This window comes from Neovison vison, chromosome 4, assembly GCF_020171115.1.
Source record: "Neovison vison isolate M4711 chromosome 4, ASM_NN_V1, whole genome shotgun sequence".
In the NCBI taxonomy this organism is placed as follows: domain Eukaryota; kingdom Metazoa; phylum Chordata; class Mammalia; order Carnivora; family Mustelidae; genus Neogale; species Neogale vison.
Window position 1 is genome coordinate 150662945 of NC_058094.1, and position 21264 is coordinate 150684208.

At 38.3% G+C, this 21264-nt stretch overlaps 1 protein-coding gene across 4 annotated transcripts in view; it reads right to left on the bottom strand.

The window, feature by feature from the left end:
• Nucleotides 1-21264, bottom strand: part of CACNA2D1 (calcium voltage-gated channel auxiliary subunit alpha2delta 1) — a 512561-nt gene that overhangs the window by 411962 nt on the left and 79335 nt on the right. For all 4 annotated transcript variants that reach the window (XM_044245916.1, XM_044245914.1, XM_044245915.1 and 1 more), the window contains exon 2: nt 2956-3037. In XM_044245916.1, coding sequence (XP_044101851.1) covers nt 2956-3037 — 82 coding nt within the window. The remainder of the gene's footprint in view (nt 1-2955; nt 3038-21264) is intronic.

Sequence of the window (21264 nt, forward strand, 5' to 3'; positions counted from 1 at the left end):
AGCAAAAGGAAAGGGGCATATGGAATCATTTATCTACACAAAATAACACTCTTCATGTGTCTCAGTATTTAAATTCTTTTTCCAATAATAGATTCTGCATGTGCGCACGATCTCTCTCTCTCTCTCTCTGCTCCTGTTACATAATATACAATTTTCTATTTGTATTTTTTATTTGTCACTTTATTAGGTACATGGCTCATAAACAGAATATTGTGGGGATTTTCTTTCTTCCGGTCCATTCTGTTTTTTTAATCCTAATTCAGACTAGGCCATTTATTCATTCAAGATTTGCATTGTTCTTAGTAATCTATACTTGATAAACCATAATGGAAATCAGGTGAGTTTTTTTTTTAAGTGATTCATTGCAAAAAGCAGGTTCAATAAAACGGTTCACAGATGAACACCAAAAGGAGCAGTGAGGTCAGCCAAGAAAGTGGTTTTTGAGGCTAGAGAAACTGGAGAGGAGGGAAGAAGAGCTCCCAAGAGCAGTTTATTTTTAATCTCAAGCTGTCAATAAAGAAAGTCATATAACTTCTAACCAGAATCTGCCAATTCTCATTTCTTTTTTTCTCATTTCCACAAACTCCATCACTTTGACAGAGGCTCACTTTATTATGCTGCCCAATTTGACATTTTAACACCTTTTTCTTTCTTTTTTTCTTTTTTTAAGATTTCATTTATTTATTTGACAGACAGAGATCACAAGTAGGCAGAGAGGCAGGCAGAGAGAGAGGAGGAAGCAGGCTCCCTGCTGTGCAGAGAGCTGGATGCGGGACTCGATCCCAGGATCCCGGGACCATGACCTGAGCCGAAGGCAGAGGCTTTAACCCACTGAGCCACCCAGGCGCCCCTTAACACCTTTTTCTATAAGGACAATCACTGAGGAACCCAAGCATCAGGTTACAGTAGCTTTCAGGAACCTTCTCACTCTGAAGGGGGATTTTTGAGTCCTGCAGTGTCAGTCCTCTACAGAGAGGAACTGCATCTCTGTCAGCCTTTGGCAGCCTGGACAGAGCCTGAGACATAATCTGTGCTTAATAAATGTTGATTAGAATTACATTTAGTCACTGTTATTCAGAAAGAACACTTTTCACTTCCCAAAACATTCCTTATCTCATCTCACAAATACTTAAGTTTCTTGAACATACTTTGGTATGTTTCTTCATAAAGTTCGATCAATACATGAGGTAACCATATATTTCAGTGTGTCCCAGGGAAGAATACTAACATATATATATTCCTATGATAAATATTCATATACCCTTCATGAATTGACTTTTATACCATATCTCACCTCTGTGACTCATCACATTTTTGGAAAACAAAAGGTCTCATTGTCTCACGAAGAACACAAGATAAAAGTACTTTCAAATTGTTGCTAGAACTGGAAAGCAAGTAGAGACTCTAATGAAATGACATTTTTTTTTTAAGATTTTATTTATTTATTTGACAGACAGAAATCACAAGTAGGCAGAGAGGCAGGCAGAGAGAGAGGAGGAAGCAGACTCGCCACTGGGCAGAGAGCCTGATGCGGGGCTCAATGCCAGGACCCTAAGATCATGACCCGAGCCGAAGGCAGAGGATTTAACCCACTGAGCCACCCAGGCGCCCCGACAATTAATTTTTTTAAAAAATCTTGTGAAACCTACACATATAAACACTCTTATCTGGGGAAAATAATCTATGTAAGATGCTCTACTATCATTTATATGTTGCTATCATTTTCAAGAATCATTTTGGAGTGACTCTCATAGCCATTTCATAAATTGTAAGAAAAACCATATTTTAGAGTGTCTTCTTTTCTTGCACAAAAATCTTTATTACCCATCTCAATGACTCACTCTAGTCTCTAGACATGGCTATAAACACTTTCCAACCATTTTTAAAAATAAAATCTACCCTCAAAGAAAGAACATGTGTTCCCACTGAGGATAGTCAAAAGAATCCATCACAGGACCTCAAGTCACCACTGTGTGAGAGATTCTAAAATATACTCTGAAGAACAGGAACATAAAACCCCAAGATGAGTTCTAGGGGAATCTACACATCACATGAACTCATCTAAGGAGAGACTGTAGGTAAGCGGTAACGGGTGTTGAGATCGCTACATGAATTGTTCAGGAATGGCATTTATTTGTTCACAATAACTAACAGTATCAGAGCACCAGTTAAGCATCGGTTAAGCATCTGCCTTTGACTCAGGTCATGATCTGAGGGTCTTGGGATCAGTCCCGCACTGGGCTCCCTGCTCAGCAAGGAGTAGGCTTCCCCCTTTCCCTCTGCCCCTGCCCCACCTCCACCCCACCCCACCTCACCCCTCCTGCACTCACACATGCTCTCTGTCTCTATCTCAAATAAATAAAATCTTAAAAAAATAATAATAATAACTAGCAGTACCAAGGCTCCTTGTCTGATCCCACTACCCAATTCGCATGAAAAATCATGTCCTATTCATAATATAGAAGTGCATTTCCGGGGCGCCTGGGTGGCTCAGTCTGTTGAGCGACCCGCTCAGGTCATGATCCCAGGATCCTGGGATCGAGCCCCGCATCAGGCTTCCTGCTCGGCAGGGATTCTACTTCTCCCTCTGCCTGCTTCTCTGCCTACTTGTACTCTCTATCTATCAATTAAATAAATAAATTAAAAAAAAAAAAAAAGAAGAAGTGCAGTTCTTATGGAGCGCCTAGGTGGCTCAGTGTGTTAAGCCTCTGCCTTCAGCCCAGGTCATGATCCCAAGGTCCTGGGATGGAGCCCCACATCGGGGACCCTGCTTCCCCACCCACCCCACCCCCGCCTGCCTCTCTGCCTACTTGTAATCTCTCTGTCTTGCAAATAAATCAATAAAATCTTTAAAAAAATAAAAAGAAGAAGAAGAAGAATAAGTGCAGTTCCTAGAAGGTAGGACAGCATTCAAATCAAGGAAAAGATGAACAAAGTTCTCGGGATGTCACTCACATCGACGAGCTGATTGACTCCGCTTGCTGTTTTCGCCAGTGTGACCAGGTCTTCCTGCATTTTATCCACCCATGACTTGATGCTGCAGAAATCAGAAGACAACGTTCTATCAGATCTCTGGCAAACTGAAACCACACACATACTATACTCGTGCTGTAGATAATTCATTAAATTGCCTTTATATTTTCTTCCCCCTCCAAGTTCCTACTATGTCCACCCTCCCAACCCACTTTCAAATTACAAAACCAATGAACCTTCAGTGGTCAGCTTCTCGGGATGCTGAGATGCCACGAAACTAAAAGAAAATGCCATAAATGTCTTGTCCAATATGAGGGTACATGTTTCCTTAATTTTTATGAGAATTATATTAATAATTAACTACTAATTACTATATTAAATAATATATTTATATAATTAATTACAAATAATTACTATATTAAATAGAATATTCTAAATATTTTTAATATTCTAAAAAAATAGAATATTCTAAACTGAACTTTACCCTTTAGCTTGTAAGTATTCTTAATATAATACCAAGGATGTGCTACATATAGAATATTTGAAAAAAGAAAACATAAATAATTTTAAATTTCTCATAATTCCATCACCCAGGGATAACCACTGGGAATATTTTGATGTATTCCGCCAAACATTTTGATATGTTCTGGTCTTTTAAAATTCTTTCACATGGTTGAAAGCATATTATGTAAAATTCACATCTCTGTTTGCTTTTAGGTCATATGATAAATATTCTCCCATGCCATTACAAATATTTTATAAACACTGTATTTTAATGGCCACTTAATATTCTATTATCTTTATATCCCATAATATATTTGACCATCCTTTTTTGTTAAAAGATCATCAGCCTTAACCACTACGAATTATGAAGCAACAAATATCTTAGGGTGTAAAGCTTAAAAGTATTTTATTTCCTTAGCTAAACTCTTAGATTTGAATTCTTAGTTCAAGGATGAAGTTTTAAAGGAATGTTTCTGAGCACTAAAATTATGATTGAAAGATTTCAGTTCAAATCCTCTGCATGTATATATTTCAGATTAATGAAATGGAGATCTTAAAATACAAGTTACAGATATCAGGACATTTTAGGAAAGCTTAAATCAATGGTCTTACTTCTTCCTGTCATTAGAGAGATTACCGAAGAGCACACAATGTTCCTTATTCAAATCAATATAGTTTGTAATCCCTTCATATATTGCATTTATTCATGCTTATTTATTAAAAGACACATGATATGTATTCTTTTCTGCCCATGCAAATATAACAAAACACTAGTAAGAATGGTAGGAAATGACTTATATTTGAATTTGAACTTCTCTCTACATATGTATGACATGTGTATCTATCTGTTGCCTATTTATTCTACTTCTTCAAATTTTATTAGGACCAAGTGTTCTCCCACCTTTAAGAGACCACATCTAAGAGTGGTTTAGGAAAGTGTTGTTTTAAAAATTAACTATGTATTTCATAAGTGCTCCATCATGAGATTTAACTATGTTTGTCTTTCTTTTCCTTGGAAAGATAAGAATTCCAAGAGAACTACAATGTTACCAACTTTTTGTCAGATATATTTAAATATAACAGAATTTAAAAAATTAAATGTGGCGGTGGGGAGCATAATGTAAAACAGGCATTTAAATGAGGTGCAGATGAACATACAAAAGATAATAAACTGACAAACTAAAGAGGAATAAGGAAAACAAAGTCAGTCACAGAAAAAGGATGGAATGCTTTAAAGAAAACACAGAGGTTTGACTCACATGTGAAGCGAACGAGTTAACTAATGAAATACATAAAAGCTGGTGATACTTTCACACAAATGAAAATAGGGAAGAATATTTATTAACCGAGGCTTATAAATATAACCTTAAGAGGTAAGTAATTATCAAGAATTTTTTTTTAATTATGAAGAAAATAAATAAATAAATAAATAAATAAATAAAACAAAACAGGAGGAGAGTATGGAAAGAAATTTATAGAACCATTAAAATGAAGGCTGTCACATTACTCTAATATTATACTTCCTGCTGTTTATAAGCTGGTACGTATTGTAGGGGCCAAGGGCAGGCCACCAAGATGGGCCCCAAATGGGCCACTTTGGCAAGAACACGATTTTGAGTCAAAGGCAATCAAAACCCAGTAGATTCAGGAAAAGCTCTTTACCTCCCCCTTAACTGCCTACTTATATAAGGAGGACAGCTATGACCAGAGATTCTTCTTTACCTAAGAAACTTATCAACCTAATAGGGAATCTCCTCTCACCTTCCTGCTAATGGTCTTTCTCACCTTTGTATACTCAGACCCCTCTCCCCTCCTCAGCTCATAAAATAAGCCTCAACACCTTTGGAATTTCCATGTCTGTTTGGATTCCCCACAGGTATGCTATTAAATTTTATTTTCTCCAGTTAATCTGTCTCAGGTCAATGTGATTCTTAATCCAGCCAGAAGGAGCTTGAATGGCAAAGTAAATCCTTCTTTCCTGATAATCCATTTGAAAAATACTACAAATACGAACTACTAATATTCTTACTACTATTATTAGATACATACAATTGTGCTCCATTTTTCTATTCAGAACAATAAATTACTTTAGGGATTGGGCAGGAGCAAAGAGCACTGACACCATTTTTTTAAAGATTTTATTTATTTATTTGAGGCGGGGGGAGAGCAGGAACGAGGAGAGGCAGAGGAAGGGGGAGAGGGAGAAGCAGACTCCCGGCTGAGCAGGGATCCTGAAGCAGAACTGGATCCCAGGACCTGGAAATCATGACCTAAGCCGAAGGCAGATGCGTAACTGGCCAAGCCACCCAGGTGCCCCCCTGATGCCATCTGCTAATTCACATCAGACTATCTCATTTCTCCAAGCAGTTACTGAAAAAGTCCTAAGACCCAGAGAAAATAAATCAGCTCTTCTTAAAAATAATTCCCAACATCAACAAACAGTAACAAGTGTTATATGTCCCTTTAGCTAAGAAACTAAGACACAAAGAATATATATTAAAAACAAACAAACAAACTTACCTCATGCCTGAATTCTGATTTATGCTAAAGTGATCCAAAATGTGCATTCTAACTTGATACCTGAGTGTAATGTCACTGCTAATGACATCATCGAGTTTAATCTATTTTGGTTGGGAATGGAGGACCTACCCAGTCTCCTTGCCATCCATGACAAGCTGTCAAGAACACTTCAGGGGAGCAAGGATAATTTTTCATAGATATGGGGGATTACCTGGTTCTCCTAAAATTCATAAGTATTATGCCTTTCACACCTGGAATTGAAGATTATAATGGCCAAGAAATAAGCAAAGATCCCATTCATCATGGAAGTGAAAAATTACACAACGGAAAACACTCATACGTGCAGATTCTTTCTCAATCTTTCTCTTTCTGCGTAAACTGTCACGCACATACATATACTCACTAAGCCCTATTTTATTAAATATCCCCAGAAGCTACTATGAAATTTTGGAGAAAATTACTGAGGATATATCCCTTTCATATAATAGGAAACTAACACAGGACTCCACAAGGAAGATTTTGTTTGCTGTTAACCCATTCAACAGATACTAAAAACTCCAGGTGTAGAAATGAAAGATATATGCCTTACAATGTGATTGGTCTTGAAATCAGATCTGGTAGGAAAAAGGCAGAAGAGAACAAAAACATGGTGTTATAGGGGAAGAAAAGTATCTTTTTCTTCTACATTTTTAAGTTCTTAACTTAAAGAATGCTTGAACAATAGAAGGCCCCTATAACAAAGGGCAGTTAAGAAAGAAAAACAGACACATCTATTTTATACATATTTTACATGACAAGAGAACTTTCATAAGGAAATGGAGACCCAAAGAAATGGTTAAACCTGAGCATTCTTATGCTAATCCGATAAAGAGTAGAAAGTAGGGAAAGATACATAGAGACAAGAGTATGAACCATGTATCCATGTATCGTAAACTAGAGGGAACCTAACAAAGCCTATTCATTCAGTCTTCTCTCTGTCCCTCGTCTTCAGAGATAAGCATGTTCTTCTCCCCTGGGTTTAGGGCAGGCAACCTTCCTATGAGGGAAAGGTCAGAAAGTCCTTCATGCACACGCCATTTCTCAAACTCCCTCAGCTTAAAATATTCAGTATCGTGTTTTGGGGTAGTGTGTCCTGAATCCCATGAGTGGGATACATTTCAGGACCAATAGAGAATCACTTAAGAGTTTACTCTTAAGGCAGTAGGGCAGGGAGACAGACAGGGAAGGCTCTGTGGGCTAGTAGCTACTTGAAGTGAAATTTGGAAGACAAGTGGAATTTGACAAAAACTGAGAAGGCAAGTAAGAAAACGTGAAAGCAGAGGGAATACAAAACACGGCACACGCAGCAACTACAAGTAGCCCGAATGGCTGGAGTCCCGGTCGGTTCAACAAACGGCTTCGGGTGGGAGCAGGCACGGCAGGGACAAAATTCAGGTAGACAGATGGGCCAGAGCAAGGGTCTTAAATAACATTCCAAAGCATTTAGATTGTATTCCCAAAATAATGAGGAGATCATGGAAAAGGCGGAGTTAGAGAGTAACAAGATCCAGCAAGTGTGTATCAACATGATGAAACCGTTTTTTTTCTGATAGCCAAGAGGATGGTGGCTCAGAAGGAAAATGAAAAATAAGAAGGGAAGGTCTAGAAGAGTAAGAAATGAGAGAGATTCAAACCTGCTCAGTGGTAGTAAGAGGATAGAGAAAAGTAGAGGAGAGGCTAAGTATAAGAAACTATCAGTTCAATTAAAAAAAAAATGTGAAGTGTGGACAAGAAGCTTTCACGTAGTATGGGATGTAGACAGTGAGTGGAATTTGGGGATAATCCATGGAGTTCCTCAGTTAAACAATGATAAGACATGTTGATAAACACACAGGAGAAAGAACAATTTAGAGGGACATGATTGTGTTGCTTTTATTGGTTCAATTAGACATGTTTCTGAGAGATCCATGTGTAGGCAACTGAATATACCTAAGTTGGAGTCCTCACAATTTCCAATAAGAATATAAAGATTTGCTGTTTCCAGTGTATATAGAGAACATAGGTAAGTCAATGTCTGACTCCCAAAGGACAGTGTACAGAAGGAAGGAAATGCCCAATACTGGAACTCTGAAAAATAACATTTATAAGAAGGGACAGAGGATCTAAGTAGTAGCAAAAGAGAAGGGAATCCAAGAGCAGTGATATGACAAAACCCAGAGAAGAGGAAAATTTCGAGAGAGGATGTAATGCAGTCATCAGATAAAGTGGGAGAAATTTATCCAAACCTTAGTGGGTTAAGCCTCTGCTTTCGGCTCAGGTCATGGTCCCAGGGTCCTGGGATCGAGCCCCGCATCGGGCTCTCTGCTCAGCAAGGAGCCTGCTTCCTCCTCTCTCTCTGCCTGCCTATCTGCCTGCTTGTGATCTCTGTCTGTCAAATAAATAAATAAAATCTTTTAAAAAGAAAAGAAAAGAAAAGAAAAGAAAAGAAAAGAACAAAGAACAAGGAGTACTTACTTTTCTTTTTTCTTTTTTGAGATTTTTACTTATTTATTTGAGAGAGGGAGAGAGCGCAAGGGGCAAAGGGAGAGGGAGTGGGGCAGGTGGATTCCCCACTGAGTGTGGAGCTCGACACCGGGCTCGATTCCATGACCCCAAGATCATGACCCAGGCCAAGTCACATGCTTTACAAACTGAGCCACCCAGGCACCCTTATTTTTCTTTTTTAGTAGGAAAGATTTAGGCATCTTTCCATGTACAAGGAGAACAACAAGTAGAAAGGAGATGCTGAAGATTCAGGAGAGAACGTGTACTGTATTGACGGAGCAAGGTCCTTCAGAAGCTCTAGATCAGGGCTGTTCCTGCTCACCCCCCATATCCAAACATAAAGGAGGGGAACACGTGAAGAATAAGCATAACCCAGGAGAAGCCTAATCCATGGCTAGAAGGGAGGATAGCTCCCCCATAGAGATTGGAGGGAAAATATAAAAGCTTTGGGGTAAATGGAAATAACCAGAGCAACTTGATGAGAAAGCTGGTGTCTATTTCTTTTGTAATAGAAGAGACAGTCCTCTGTTCAGAGACAAGCAGCAGGTATGAAGGTAGGGTGGTTGGAAAGGAAGTTGGACGTTTAAAAAGAGCACTAGCCAGAGGTTATTTAAAGAAGTGCCCTAGACTGGAGGTCATCACTTTCTCTGGTACTAATCAGCATAAATGTGTGAATGTCTTCACCATCTCTTGACTGGAAAGGGAAAGATGAGAGAAAAAAAGGCATTCAGATGAATATGGGGCAGATATCAGCATGTAGGAAAGAAGGAGAAGGACAAGTGAATTCAAGGACCTGAAAATTTCCAGATCTCTATGCATTCTAAATAATAAAGACAACTAAAAATCTCATTAAAATGTTACAGTATTTTATTTATAAAAAAGGTTTATTTTCCTTTTTTTTTATACTTTTTTTCCAATTTATTTATTTTCAGAAATACAGTATTCATTATTTTTTCACCACACCCAGTGCTCCATGCAAGCCGTGCCCTCTATAATACCCACCCACCTGGTACCCCAACCTCCCACCCCTCCGCCACTTCAAACCCCTCAGATTGTTTAACAGAGTCCATAGTCTCTCTGGTTCACCACCCCTTCCAATTTACCCAAAAGCACATACCCCTCCCCAATGTCCAAACCCTACCCCCCTTCTCCCAACCCCCCTCCCACCAGCAACCCACAGTTTGTTTCGTGAGATTAAGAGTCACTTATGGTTTGTCTCCCTCCCTATCCCATCTTGTTTCATGGATTCTTCTCCTACCCACTTAAGCCCCCATGTTGCACCACTACTTCCTCATATCAGGGAGATCATATGATAGTTGTCTTTCTCCACTTGACTTATTTCGCTAAGCATGATACGCTCTAATTCCATCCATGTTGTCGCAAATGGCAAGATTTCGTTTCTTTTGATGGCTGCATAGTATTCCATTGTATATAAATACCACATCTTCTTGATCCATTCATCTGTTGATGGACATCTAGGTTCTTTCCATAGTTTGGCTATTGTGGACATTGCTGCTATAAACATTTGGGTGCCTGTGTCCCTTTGGATCACTACGTTTGTATCTTTAGGGTAAATACCCAGTAGTGCAATTGCTGGGTCATAGGGCAGTTCTATTTTCAACATTTTGAGGAACCTCCATGCTGTTTTCCAGAGTGGTTGCACCAGCTCGCATTCCCACCAACAGTGTAGGAGGGTTCCCCTTTCTCCGCATCCTCGCCAGCATCTGTCATTTCCTGACTTGTTGATTTTAGCCATTCTGACTGGTGTAAGGTGATATCTCATTGTGGTTTTGATTTGTATTTCCCTGATGCCGAGTGATATGGAGCACTTTTTCATGTGTCTGTTGGCCATCTGGATGTCTTCTTTGCAGAAACGTCTGTTCATGTCCTCTGCCCATTTCTTGATTGGATTATTTGTTCTTTGGGTGTTGAGTTTGTTAAGTTCTTTATAGATTTTGGACACTAGTCCTTTATCTGATATGTCGTTTGCAAATATCTTCTCCCATTCTGTCAGTTGTCTTTTGATTTTGTTAACTGTTTCCTTTGCTGTGCAAAAGCTTTTGATCTTGATGAAATCCCAACAGTTCATTTTTGCCTTTGCTTCCCTTGCTTTTGGCGATGTTCCTAGGAAGATGTTGCTGCGGCTGAGGTGGAAGAGGTTGCTGCCTGTGTTCTCCTCAAGGATTTTGATGGATTCCTTTCTCACATTGAGGTCCTTAATCCATTTTGAGTTTATTTTTGTGTGTGGTGTAAGGATATGGTCCAATTTCATTTTTCTGCACGTGGCTGTCCAATTTTTCCAACACCATTTATTGAAGAGGCTGTCTTTATTCCATTGGACATTCTTCCCTGCTTTGTCAAAGATTAGTTGACCATAGAGTTGAGGGTCCATTTCTGGGCTCTCTATTCTGTTCCATTGATCTATGTGTCTGTTTTTGTGCCAGTACCATGCTGTCTTGATGATGACAGCTTTGTAATAGAGCTTGAAGTCCGGAATTGTGATGCCACCAACTTTGGCTTTCTTTTTCAATATCCCTTTGGCTATTCGAGGTTTTTTCTGGTTCCATATAAATTTTTAAATTATTTGTTCCATTTCTTTGAAAAAGATGGATGGTACTTTGATAGGAATTGCATTAAATGTGTAGATTGCTTTAGGTAGCATAGACATTTTCACAATATTTATTCTTCCAATCCAGGAGCATGGAACATTTTTCCATTTCTTTGTGTCTTCCTCAATTTCTTTCATGAGTACTTTATAGTTTTCTGAGTATAGATTCTTAGCCTCTTTGGTTAGGTTTATTCCTAGGTATCTTATGGTTTGGGGTGCAATTGTAAATGGGATTGACTCCTTAATTTCTCTTTCTTCTGTCTTGTTGTTGGTGTAGAGAAATGCAACTGATTTCTGTGCATTTATCTTATATCCTGACACTTTACTGAATTCCTGTACAAGTTCTAGCAGTTTTGGAGTGGAGTCTTTTGGGTTTTCCAAATAGAGCATCATATCATCTGCGAAGAGTGATAATTTGACTTCTTCTTTGCCGATTTGGATGCCTTTATTTTCCTTTTGTTGTCTGATTGCTGAGGCTAGGACTTCTAGTACTATATTGAATAGCAGTGGTGATAATGGACATCCCTGCCGTGTTCCTGACCTTAGTGGAAAAGCTTTCAGTTTTTCTCCATTGAGAATGATATTTGTGGTGGGTTTTTCATAGATGGCTTTGATGATATTGAGGTATGTGCCCTCTATCCCTACACTTCCAGATTTAAAGTGAGGGGGTGGAAAAGAATTTACCATGCTAATGGACATCAGAAAAAAGCAGGAGTGGCAATTCTTACATCAGATCAAATAGATTTTAAGCCAAAGACTATAATAAGAGATGAGGAAGGACACTATATTATACTCAAAGGGTCTGACCAAGAAGAAGATCTAATAATTTTAAATATCTATGCCCCCAACGTGGGAGCAGCCAACTATATAAACCAATTAATAACAAAATCAAAGAAACACATCAACAATAATACAATAATAGTAGGGGACTTTAACACTCCCCTCACTGAAATGGACAGATCATCCAAGCAAAAGATCAACAGGGAAATAAAGGCCTTAAATGATACACTGGATGAGATGGACATCACAGATATATTCAGAACATTTCATCCCAAAGCAACAGAATACACATTCTTCTCTAGTGCACATGGAACATTCTCCAGAATAGATCACATCCTCGGTCCTAAATCAGGACTCAACTGGTATCAAAAGATTGGAATCATTCCCTGCATATTTTCAGACCACAATGCTCTGAAGCTAGAACTCAACCACAAGAAGAAGTTTGGAAAGAACCAAAATACATGGAGACTAAACATTCTTCTAAAGAATGAATGGGTCAACCGGGGAATTAAAGAAGAATTGAAAAAAATCATGGAAACAAATGATAATGAAAATACAACGGTTCAAAATCTGTGGGACACAACAAAGGCAGTCCTGAGAGGAAAATATATAGCGGTACAAGCTTTTCTCAAGAAACAAGAAAGGTCTCATGTACACAACCTAACCCTACACCTAAAGGAGCTGGAGAAAGAACAAGAAAGAAACCCTAAGCCCAGCAGGAGAAGAGAAATCATAAAGATCAGAGCAGAAATCAATGAAATAGAAACCAAAAAAATATAGAACAAATCAATGAAACTAGGAGCTGGTTCTTTGAAAGAATTAATAAAATTGATAAACCCCTGGCCAGACTTATCAAAAAGAAAAGAGAAAGGACCCAAATAAATAAAATCATGAATGAAAGAGGAGAGATCACAACTAACACCAAAGAAATACAAACTATTATAAGAACATACTATGAGCAACTCTACACCAACAAATTTGACAATCTGGAAGAAATGGATGCATTCCTAGAAACATATAAACTACCAAAGTTGAACCAGGAAGAAATAGAAAGCCTGAACAGACCCATAACCAGTAAGGAGATTGAAACAGTCATTAAAAATCTCCAAACAAACAAAAGCCCAGGGCCAGACGGCTTCCCCGGTGAATTCTACCAAACATTTAAAGAAGAACTAATTCCTATTCTCCTGAAACTGTTCCAAAAAATAGAAATGGAAGGAAAACTTCCAAACTCATTTTATGAGGCCAACATCACCTTGATCCCAAAACCAGACAAGGATCCCATCAAAAAAGAGAGCTATAGACCAATATCCTTGATGAACACAGATGCAAAAATTCTCACCAAAATACTAGCCAATAGGATTCAACAGTACATTAAAAGGATTATTCACCACGACCAAGTGGGATTTATTCCAGGGCTGCAAGGTTGGTTCAACATCCGCAAATCAATCAATGTGATACAACACATCAATAAAAGAAAGAACAAGAACCATATGATACTCTCAATAGATGCTGAAAAAGCATTTGACAAAGTACAGCATCCCTTCCTGATCAAAACCCTTTTTTTTTTAAGATTTTATTTATTTATTTGACAGAGATCACAAGTAGGCAGAGAGGCAGGCACAGAGAGAGAGGATGAAGCAGGCTCCCTGCTGAGCAGGGAGCCCAATGTGGGGCTCGATCCCAGGACCCCAGGATCATGACCTGAGCCAAAGGCAAAGGCTTTTAACCCACTGAGCCACCCTGGCGTCCCATAACAAGGTTTATTTTCTAATCACCAAGGAACCTCATACATTTCCATGTGTGCTGACTGTCCTTTTCCATGTTCTATGTTTGCTCTCTAACCTCTCCCTGAAATTAACCCTCCACATTCATTGTGATGGAATAAATTCCACAAGACTGAACTATCACCTTTCACAACCTCCCACACTCAAGATTTTCTCCTCTAACCACTAAATGCCAGAAGCCTTTAAATAATTGAGTTTTGTGTTTATTCTCCTGTACACTTTCAGATTAGATGGATATACTTTTATTCTCATTCACCACTGAATCCTCACTATTTTTAGTACAGTCGTGCAAATAGTAGGCACAGAGATATTTAACGAATACATAGAAAAATGTGTTAAAATGAAATATAATTGCATTACTGTGTCTTTAAGAAGCACAATTATCTTTACTTAAGTAGAGAAAGTGATTGATTTACTAAATCTCTTCTTCTCTCCACAATCCACATCAGAAAAAATGAACTGCTGGACCCACGCATCTATACAAAACACCCACTTTTCAAAGTAGCAAATTTTCAAAATATGACTATTTTAAGGGAATTATTAAAACTCTAAAATGAACACCTCATCATTCCAAATCTTTCAAGTATGTAATGAATGTCATAGGGGGAAAAAATAATCTCATAATACTTCTCTGCCCCTACAATAACTCAGAGTCAACTAGTAGAATATGTCGTCAACAGATGATGTCTGCAAACTCATATTATACTGGAGAACTCACTATGAGATCTCTAAATATTAAGACAAATATTTTGTTCACTAGTAAGATAATTCTTTTATATCCTGGACTTCATTTCATGGTACAGAAAGAGCCCAAATTTTTAAAAGCAAATATATAAGATAGTCAAGTTTTCACTAAATTTGAAAAAAAAAAAAAAAAAAAAAACTTGCCAAGCAATACATACTGTTCCTTTTGAGATCAGATTTGCCTGTTATACAGCTTTCAAAAGGGCAGTCCCTAGTTCAGGAAACTCCTTATTTAAGAAAAAAAATATATGGTAATCCATTTCATTTTGCATGCATTTGAGGAACATGAAATTCAGAACAGCACAAATTACACCCTGTTTAATCTATTGTAAAGTGTAATAGTTGAGTAAGAAGTGTCAAATCTACATAGTTATCTACTTAATTGTTTTAAATGCTACAGAAAGAATTTGCCTTTTTACTGGTTGAAACAAAGGAGCCAAAGGGATAGATAAGAATTGTTACAATAGGTCCTACCAAGAGTAACTGTCCTTCCTTGCTCTATTTTATGTGGTAAGTCCTCTAGAAAAGAGAAGGCTGTATATGAACCCACCGCTATTAGCAAGGAGAGAGTAGTAAAACAGCCATCTTTCTTCCACACCCTCCTTGAATTACCCCATTAGCAATTATCATAGAGACTAAAGCAAAAGAGGAATCCGAGGTACACAGGAGAAAGGGAAGGGAGGGGGCTGTTACAGTAAGGAGGAGGGAGAGAGTAAGAAGTCTGCAGCCTTTAAGGTCCTTGTCTTAAGCATTATCTGCCGATGCCACTATTCTTGAGAAATAATTTTATTTTTAAACCAAGGAGGTAAGAGACATAGTTATCCCCTGTGGACCTGGGAAAGAATTAGAATATCACAAGATCTGACAATCTGACCACTTCAGTTGTGGTGGTATATATAAAGAGCTTATTCATAAATTTGAAGTAATAAGATCATATATTTCAAAAGTGTTCTACTTTCTATAAATATCCCACCAATGCCACACTGCTTTTTGTTATGTAATAAACCACCCACAGTGCTCCTGTAGTTGGATAAATATAACATAAGTAAGCCAAAGATGTAGATAGCCCAGACACACTATTTTGCTAACTAGGCATTTCTCATAATGTAGATAACTATATCATTAAATTCTTTTTTTTTTTTTTCCTGGTGTAAAAGGAGTATGCTTGATATCTGCTTTAAATCTAGAATTGTTTGCGAGATGGGTGTTATGCCAGGAATGTTAGTTCCTGAAATTATTCTCAATTGAAACCATTTTCAATAACACTGCTGCTGTTTTTAGAAAGCTGTTTAGACTTGTGAAATGCTTTAGTATTCCATTTTTATCTAGAGTCAATCCTGTAAGAAATGCAGAAAGGGACGTGAACGTGCTAATCACAGTGGAAAGGTAAAAGTCCTTGACAGTAGGAAAAAGGAGGAGGGGTTATCACTAAAATCAGATTTTAAGCTGTTCATGTTCCTCTGCCTTCATTTTCTATTGGCCTTTTGCTGTTCTTGTGTGTGTGTGTGTGTTCAATCTGTGTCATAAATATTCACATTCCTCACTCTCAAAGATCAAAGGTTCTTCATACACTCCTTATACTATCTTGGATTGATTTTTCTTTTATCCAAGAATTTTTTCATTGTTTCTTTAGTGAATATATTTTGCCTCAGCTCCAGGAATTTGCTTCTTGCTTCCAAGACAACCAATGAGCCATACACTTTAGGGCAGGTATGAACAAAAGTTCCATGGTTTGCTAGAGGGGGGGATGGGTGCTCCTGTGAGGTATTTGGTCTCTTGAGGCCCTGAGAGTCTTTTACCCTTCCCTGTCCCAGTGAGTTACAACCTCCAGTCTCATCCCTCTAGCTTGGGACCAATGGAGGTGTCCCACGTGGGCCACGCAATCTGCTACTGGTATTCTATAAACGAAATCACCTGCATTTCTATTTGCTTATTACTAAACCTCCATGCATTTTATTGAAGATCTTCCCTTGCACTGTTAATCTGTATTTTTTTTCAGTCATTGCACTGTTCCCAAAACTTATTCAAGCCATATTCAAGCATGTGAATATTATGTAATGTCCTGATTAAAAATGTCCTTATTTCTTTCTTGTCTGAATTATGAACTTCACGGTTCATTATATTTTATATTTCATTATATTTTACTACCAAATACTCAAGTGCTTATTATATTTGGATTCTAAATGGCCAATCCAATTCCCTGTATGGGTCAATATCTACAGTCAAGCCAGTTCAGCCACCTCACAATCATGGCAGTTTTGTCACGTTAGGCAATCGTGTTTTCCACACACCTGAAATTACCTAAGTCCCCTCAGCTCCCAAAATTCATCGTTCAAGTCTGTACTTAGATCCTACTTCTGGACAACCCAAGTCCTCAAAGCCTCAGAAATTGTTCTTTTCCCTATGTTTCTAAGATTTACATAGCCTGTCCTACAAAATGGCACACACGCTGATACAGGTCTTATGTTAGTATTCTTCTTCTCCAGCAATACTTAATTTCAGGGAGCAGAGAGGCCACAGCCTATAGTTCTGTATTCTGAGAATATCTAACACAGTTCTACACATACAGCAGACACTCATTGGATAGTAGATAATATCCGTTGAGCGTCTTAAGTGTGAGGAGCTGTTCTAAACAAGTCATGGGAACATCCTCTCATTCTTCCAAGAATCTACAGAAGCAGGTATGGAGTCTTACTTTTCAGTTAAGGAAACTGAGGTATAGGGAGGTGAAGTTACTTGGCCAAGATCAAAGAGTTAGTAAATGGCAAAGTGGGACAAATCTCCCTAAGAAGCCAACAGAGCATACAGTCTTAATGAGTGCTAATTGACAGGGTGGTTGGAAACATGGCTTGGCTCTCCTCATTAAACCACCAGACAGGAGGCCTCAACTCTTCTCTTATCAGAACTCACAAATGTCTCCTGTCTTTTATTTTACAGAGGGTCAGAGCCCTGGGTTCTACATAAGTCTTATTTTTATATGGCAAGAGAAAAGGAAATTAGGAAATGAAGATTTAAATAATTGAGAAAACTCAAGTATTTTACTCCTTAATAAAAATTTTGTGAAGGGGCACCGGGGTGGCTCAGCTGATCGAGCATCTGACTCTTGATTCAGGCTCAGGTTGAGATCTCGGAGTCCTGAGCTCAAGCCCCAGGTAGGGGCTCTGCGCTCAGCACAGAGTCTGCTTGAGATCCTCTCCCTCTTTCTCATTTCTTCCTCCCTCTCTCTCTCTCTCTCACTCTCTCTCAAAATGAAAAAATAAAAATCTTAAAAAATTTTTTTTTTTGTGGAAAAATGCACGATTACTGAAATGCCATCATTTTTCCTCACACTGTTTTTTTTTAAGATTTCATTCATATTAGCAAATAAATAAGCACTATTTGTTTTATTTTCAAAATCATGAATTGCTCTGCCTTCATTACCAAAGCATGGTCGGTGTTAGGTACACAGCCACGGACTCTCCTGTTATTCACAACATGCACACAGATTTGACATCAAGTAGCAGGTTAGATGTAGAGTCAGCCCTGCTATGTTTCTAAATAGAAAATATTCTCAAAGCAACATGAAATCCTTCAAATAGGGTTGGAAGATGTGACTTTCAGCTGGCCTTCATTGTCTTCATAATGAAAGTTCAGATACACAAACAAATCCAAGTATATGAAAGCCTAGGCCCAAATTGACTGGTGGGGCCCTCCTTGTAAAGACAGCCCATAGGATCATTTGTCTGGCAGCCTTTCCAGGACAGAGTTTACCTAACAACCAAAAAGCTGTCAATGCAAATTTATTAACTTGCAAATGCAACAAATAAGAACTCGCCTTCTGAAAACCATCAGAAAGAAACACGGCAAGGGAGGCGTATCCCCAACTTTCTAAATTCCTTTGTCATAAGGCACAGAAAATCTAGGGGAAAAAAAAAAAATGGAATGAAACCTTCAAATTTGAAGTGATAAATATCCTTTCAGCTCCAGAAAATACAGTTTAATTGCTCTCAACTTTTTTGTCCCCACAGACACGTGCTTCTCTTGGACCCCCCCTTTGCCTAAGCATTCGTGGCCCTTGCGCTGCTGAGGGTCTGGGCACAGTGCACATGCCCAGCACGAGATTGCTACGTGTGGGGGTGTGAGAGCCAGCTCTCCCTCTGACCTGCTCCATATAAACACAGAGCTAAACTGGTTGTTTTGATCAAATCGTTTTTCTCCGTTATCGCCATAAAGTTAACAATGAGAATTGTGCTTAAACATGAAATTATGCTTATCAAATGGTGAAAACCTGAACAATTTCTAGCACTATCAAAGAACTCCTTGCAAAGAATATGAACCATCAGTGGAAGTCCTATATAAATATCAGAGGAAGACAGGAAAAGAAATTAGTTCTAGTTTCTTAGTCACAATTTCAAACATTTTTTATTTGAATTAAATTTTCCAAATAATGTAATATATGTAATATTTGGTGATGTTTAAGTTACAGCATTATAAAATTATGGGCTTTTATGTATTGTCTGTGAAAAAAATAACTGAAAGTCAAGGCAATTAAATAGAAAAAATTATCAGGGAGAAAAAGCACTTTATTGCGCTAAATTCAACTGAAATGCCTATGTCATAACCAGTAAATTAAAAAAAAAAAAAAAGCTGTGAAGCAGGATTCACATACCTATAACTACTTAGAAGCCCTTTTTAAATCCATGCTTAAAACGTGAATTTTCTTTTTTTTTTTTTTTTTTTTAAGATTTCATTTATTTATTTGAGAGAGAGAGCAAGCATGAGAGGGGTAAGGTCAGAAGGAGAAGCGGACTCTCTGCTGAGTGTGGAGCCCACGTGGGACTCGATCCCGGGACTCCAGGATCATGACCTGAGCTGAAGGCAATCACTCAACCAACTGAGCCACCCAGGGGCCCTAAAATGTGAGTTTTCTAGGTAAATCTTTATTATTAGATGATTTGCTATCACTAACCAAAAAAAAAAAAAAAAAAAGGCAATAAAAAAAATCAGCCCTGGGTCTATTTTGCCTTTCAGGAAGCAAATAACACAATGATTTCTGGTATTTAAATTATTCATATAAAATATGAAAGAAAAACTTCACAGTGCAATGGTCAATCTCCTTATAGAAAGTCCTAATGTTGTTGTATCTTCCACACTGGAAATAATTCTTCTGCAATTAGAAGGAAAGACTTAAACACACATCTCATTGAGTCATCCAAGAAACAACGGCAAGCATGTCAGAAGCCCCAGTGAACGGAGGACACCACTTTGGTAAGGTGGCGCGCCCGCGTAACCCATCATCTTTATGAAATAGGAAGGAATCATGGAGCAGCCAGTAACATGAATTAAACATCAACCATCAGAATGAATCGTTGCAGAATTCTAATTTTTTTTAACAGCCGTTCTGTCACTGTTCCTGGTGCTCCGTTCAGCGCACATCCCAATGTGAATTTCAACAAGCAGTTTTAAAATGGACCACCCCGTCTGGTAACGTGGAAGTCTACAGATTTCTAAAGCCAGATGTGTGACTCATATGTGACTCAGCGGCCTCCCACAGCTTTGACAGCCCATAGTGTCTCTCTGAATGCTCCCTCTGCACGAGAGGCTGAATGGACTCCTCATATGGCTACTCAGAAAATACAAAAGGATTTGAGTGTAGGCAAACTGTTAGAATACATACTACCTGTTTTAGGTCACCTGTAGTAGTAGAAGGATGGGGGAAAGCCCACTGACACATCTTTTACTGTGTGGCGGGCTGTCTTTTCCACTATCCCTGGTGTATCTCCCCAAGGTCCAGATTGTCCTCGCCTATCTCTTGATTACATCAGGGAGATGGCAGCCCCATGGGAATTTACATCACCTAGGAGCACCGTGTAACTAAATCTCTAACTGAAGTTATTTATCCAATGATTGTGGGTAATAAGCGTTATTTTCAGTTCTAGTAAGTACAGAAGAAGGAAACATCTTATTCTTCCTGTCCAGTTTCCTAGTTAGTAGAAGCTGCCCATGTACACTACCCATGAAAAATTATCATGTCAATTCTCCCAAATTCTTTCTGTGACAGGCATTATCACCTTACTAACAACCTTGTTGTTTGGGGACAGAACTAAGCTCTTCTGGGGACAAAAGAAACTGTGGTATATCTACCTTATAAACTGTTAGGCAATCATCTAAATGAGATTTAGTTTTTAATATACATTCTATATGGCTTGATTTTTTAATGATGATTATTGAATTGGAATTTACAACTAAAATTATAAAAATTTCAGAAGAAAATTAAAGATGTCTTTAAACATCCTATTCCTAATGCCTAGCCAAAAGAAAATAGATACAACAGACTTATGGCCATATGACTGCCATTTTTAGTGGCCTTTAGACTTAAACAGAATGAAAGGGATGAATAAAGATATATGGATATCATGAGCAAAATGAGAATCTGTATCTCCTCCCTGGTATTAAGAGAAAAACAACCATCAGCAACTAAGGGCAAACAGATGATAATGATTAATAATCATCCAGGTAAGTTTAATAGAAGCATCTTTCTCACCAAGAGTTAAGTTCTAGGACCTAGGTTTGGGGTTTAGGAGTGGATTGGAGTCGGCCCTCCACCCAGGTTCTTTGGACTAGATATCTGAGGAGGATCCAGCAGCTCGTGTCCTAAAGCAAAGCTGGAGTCAAGAATCAGAGAAGTAGCCCACAGGCATAATGGTTCAAAGGGGCTAGGCAGAAAGAATGCAGAGCTCTAGGAAGAGAACGGCAACTGGAGACAAGGACACAGCAAATTCCAAAAAGAGAGTAAGTAACTTCAGAATTATGGATCAAAAAAGTTTTCTCCCAAGAATTTCATAA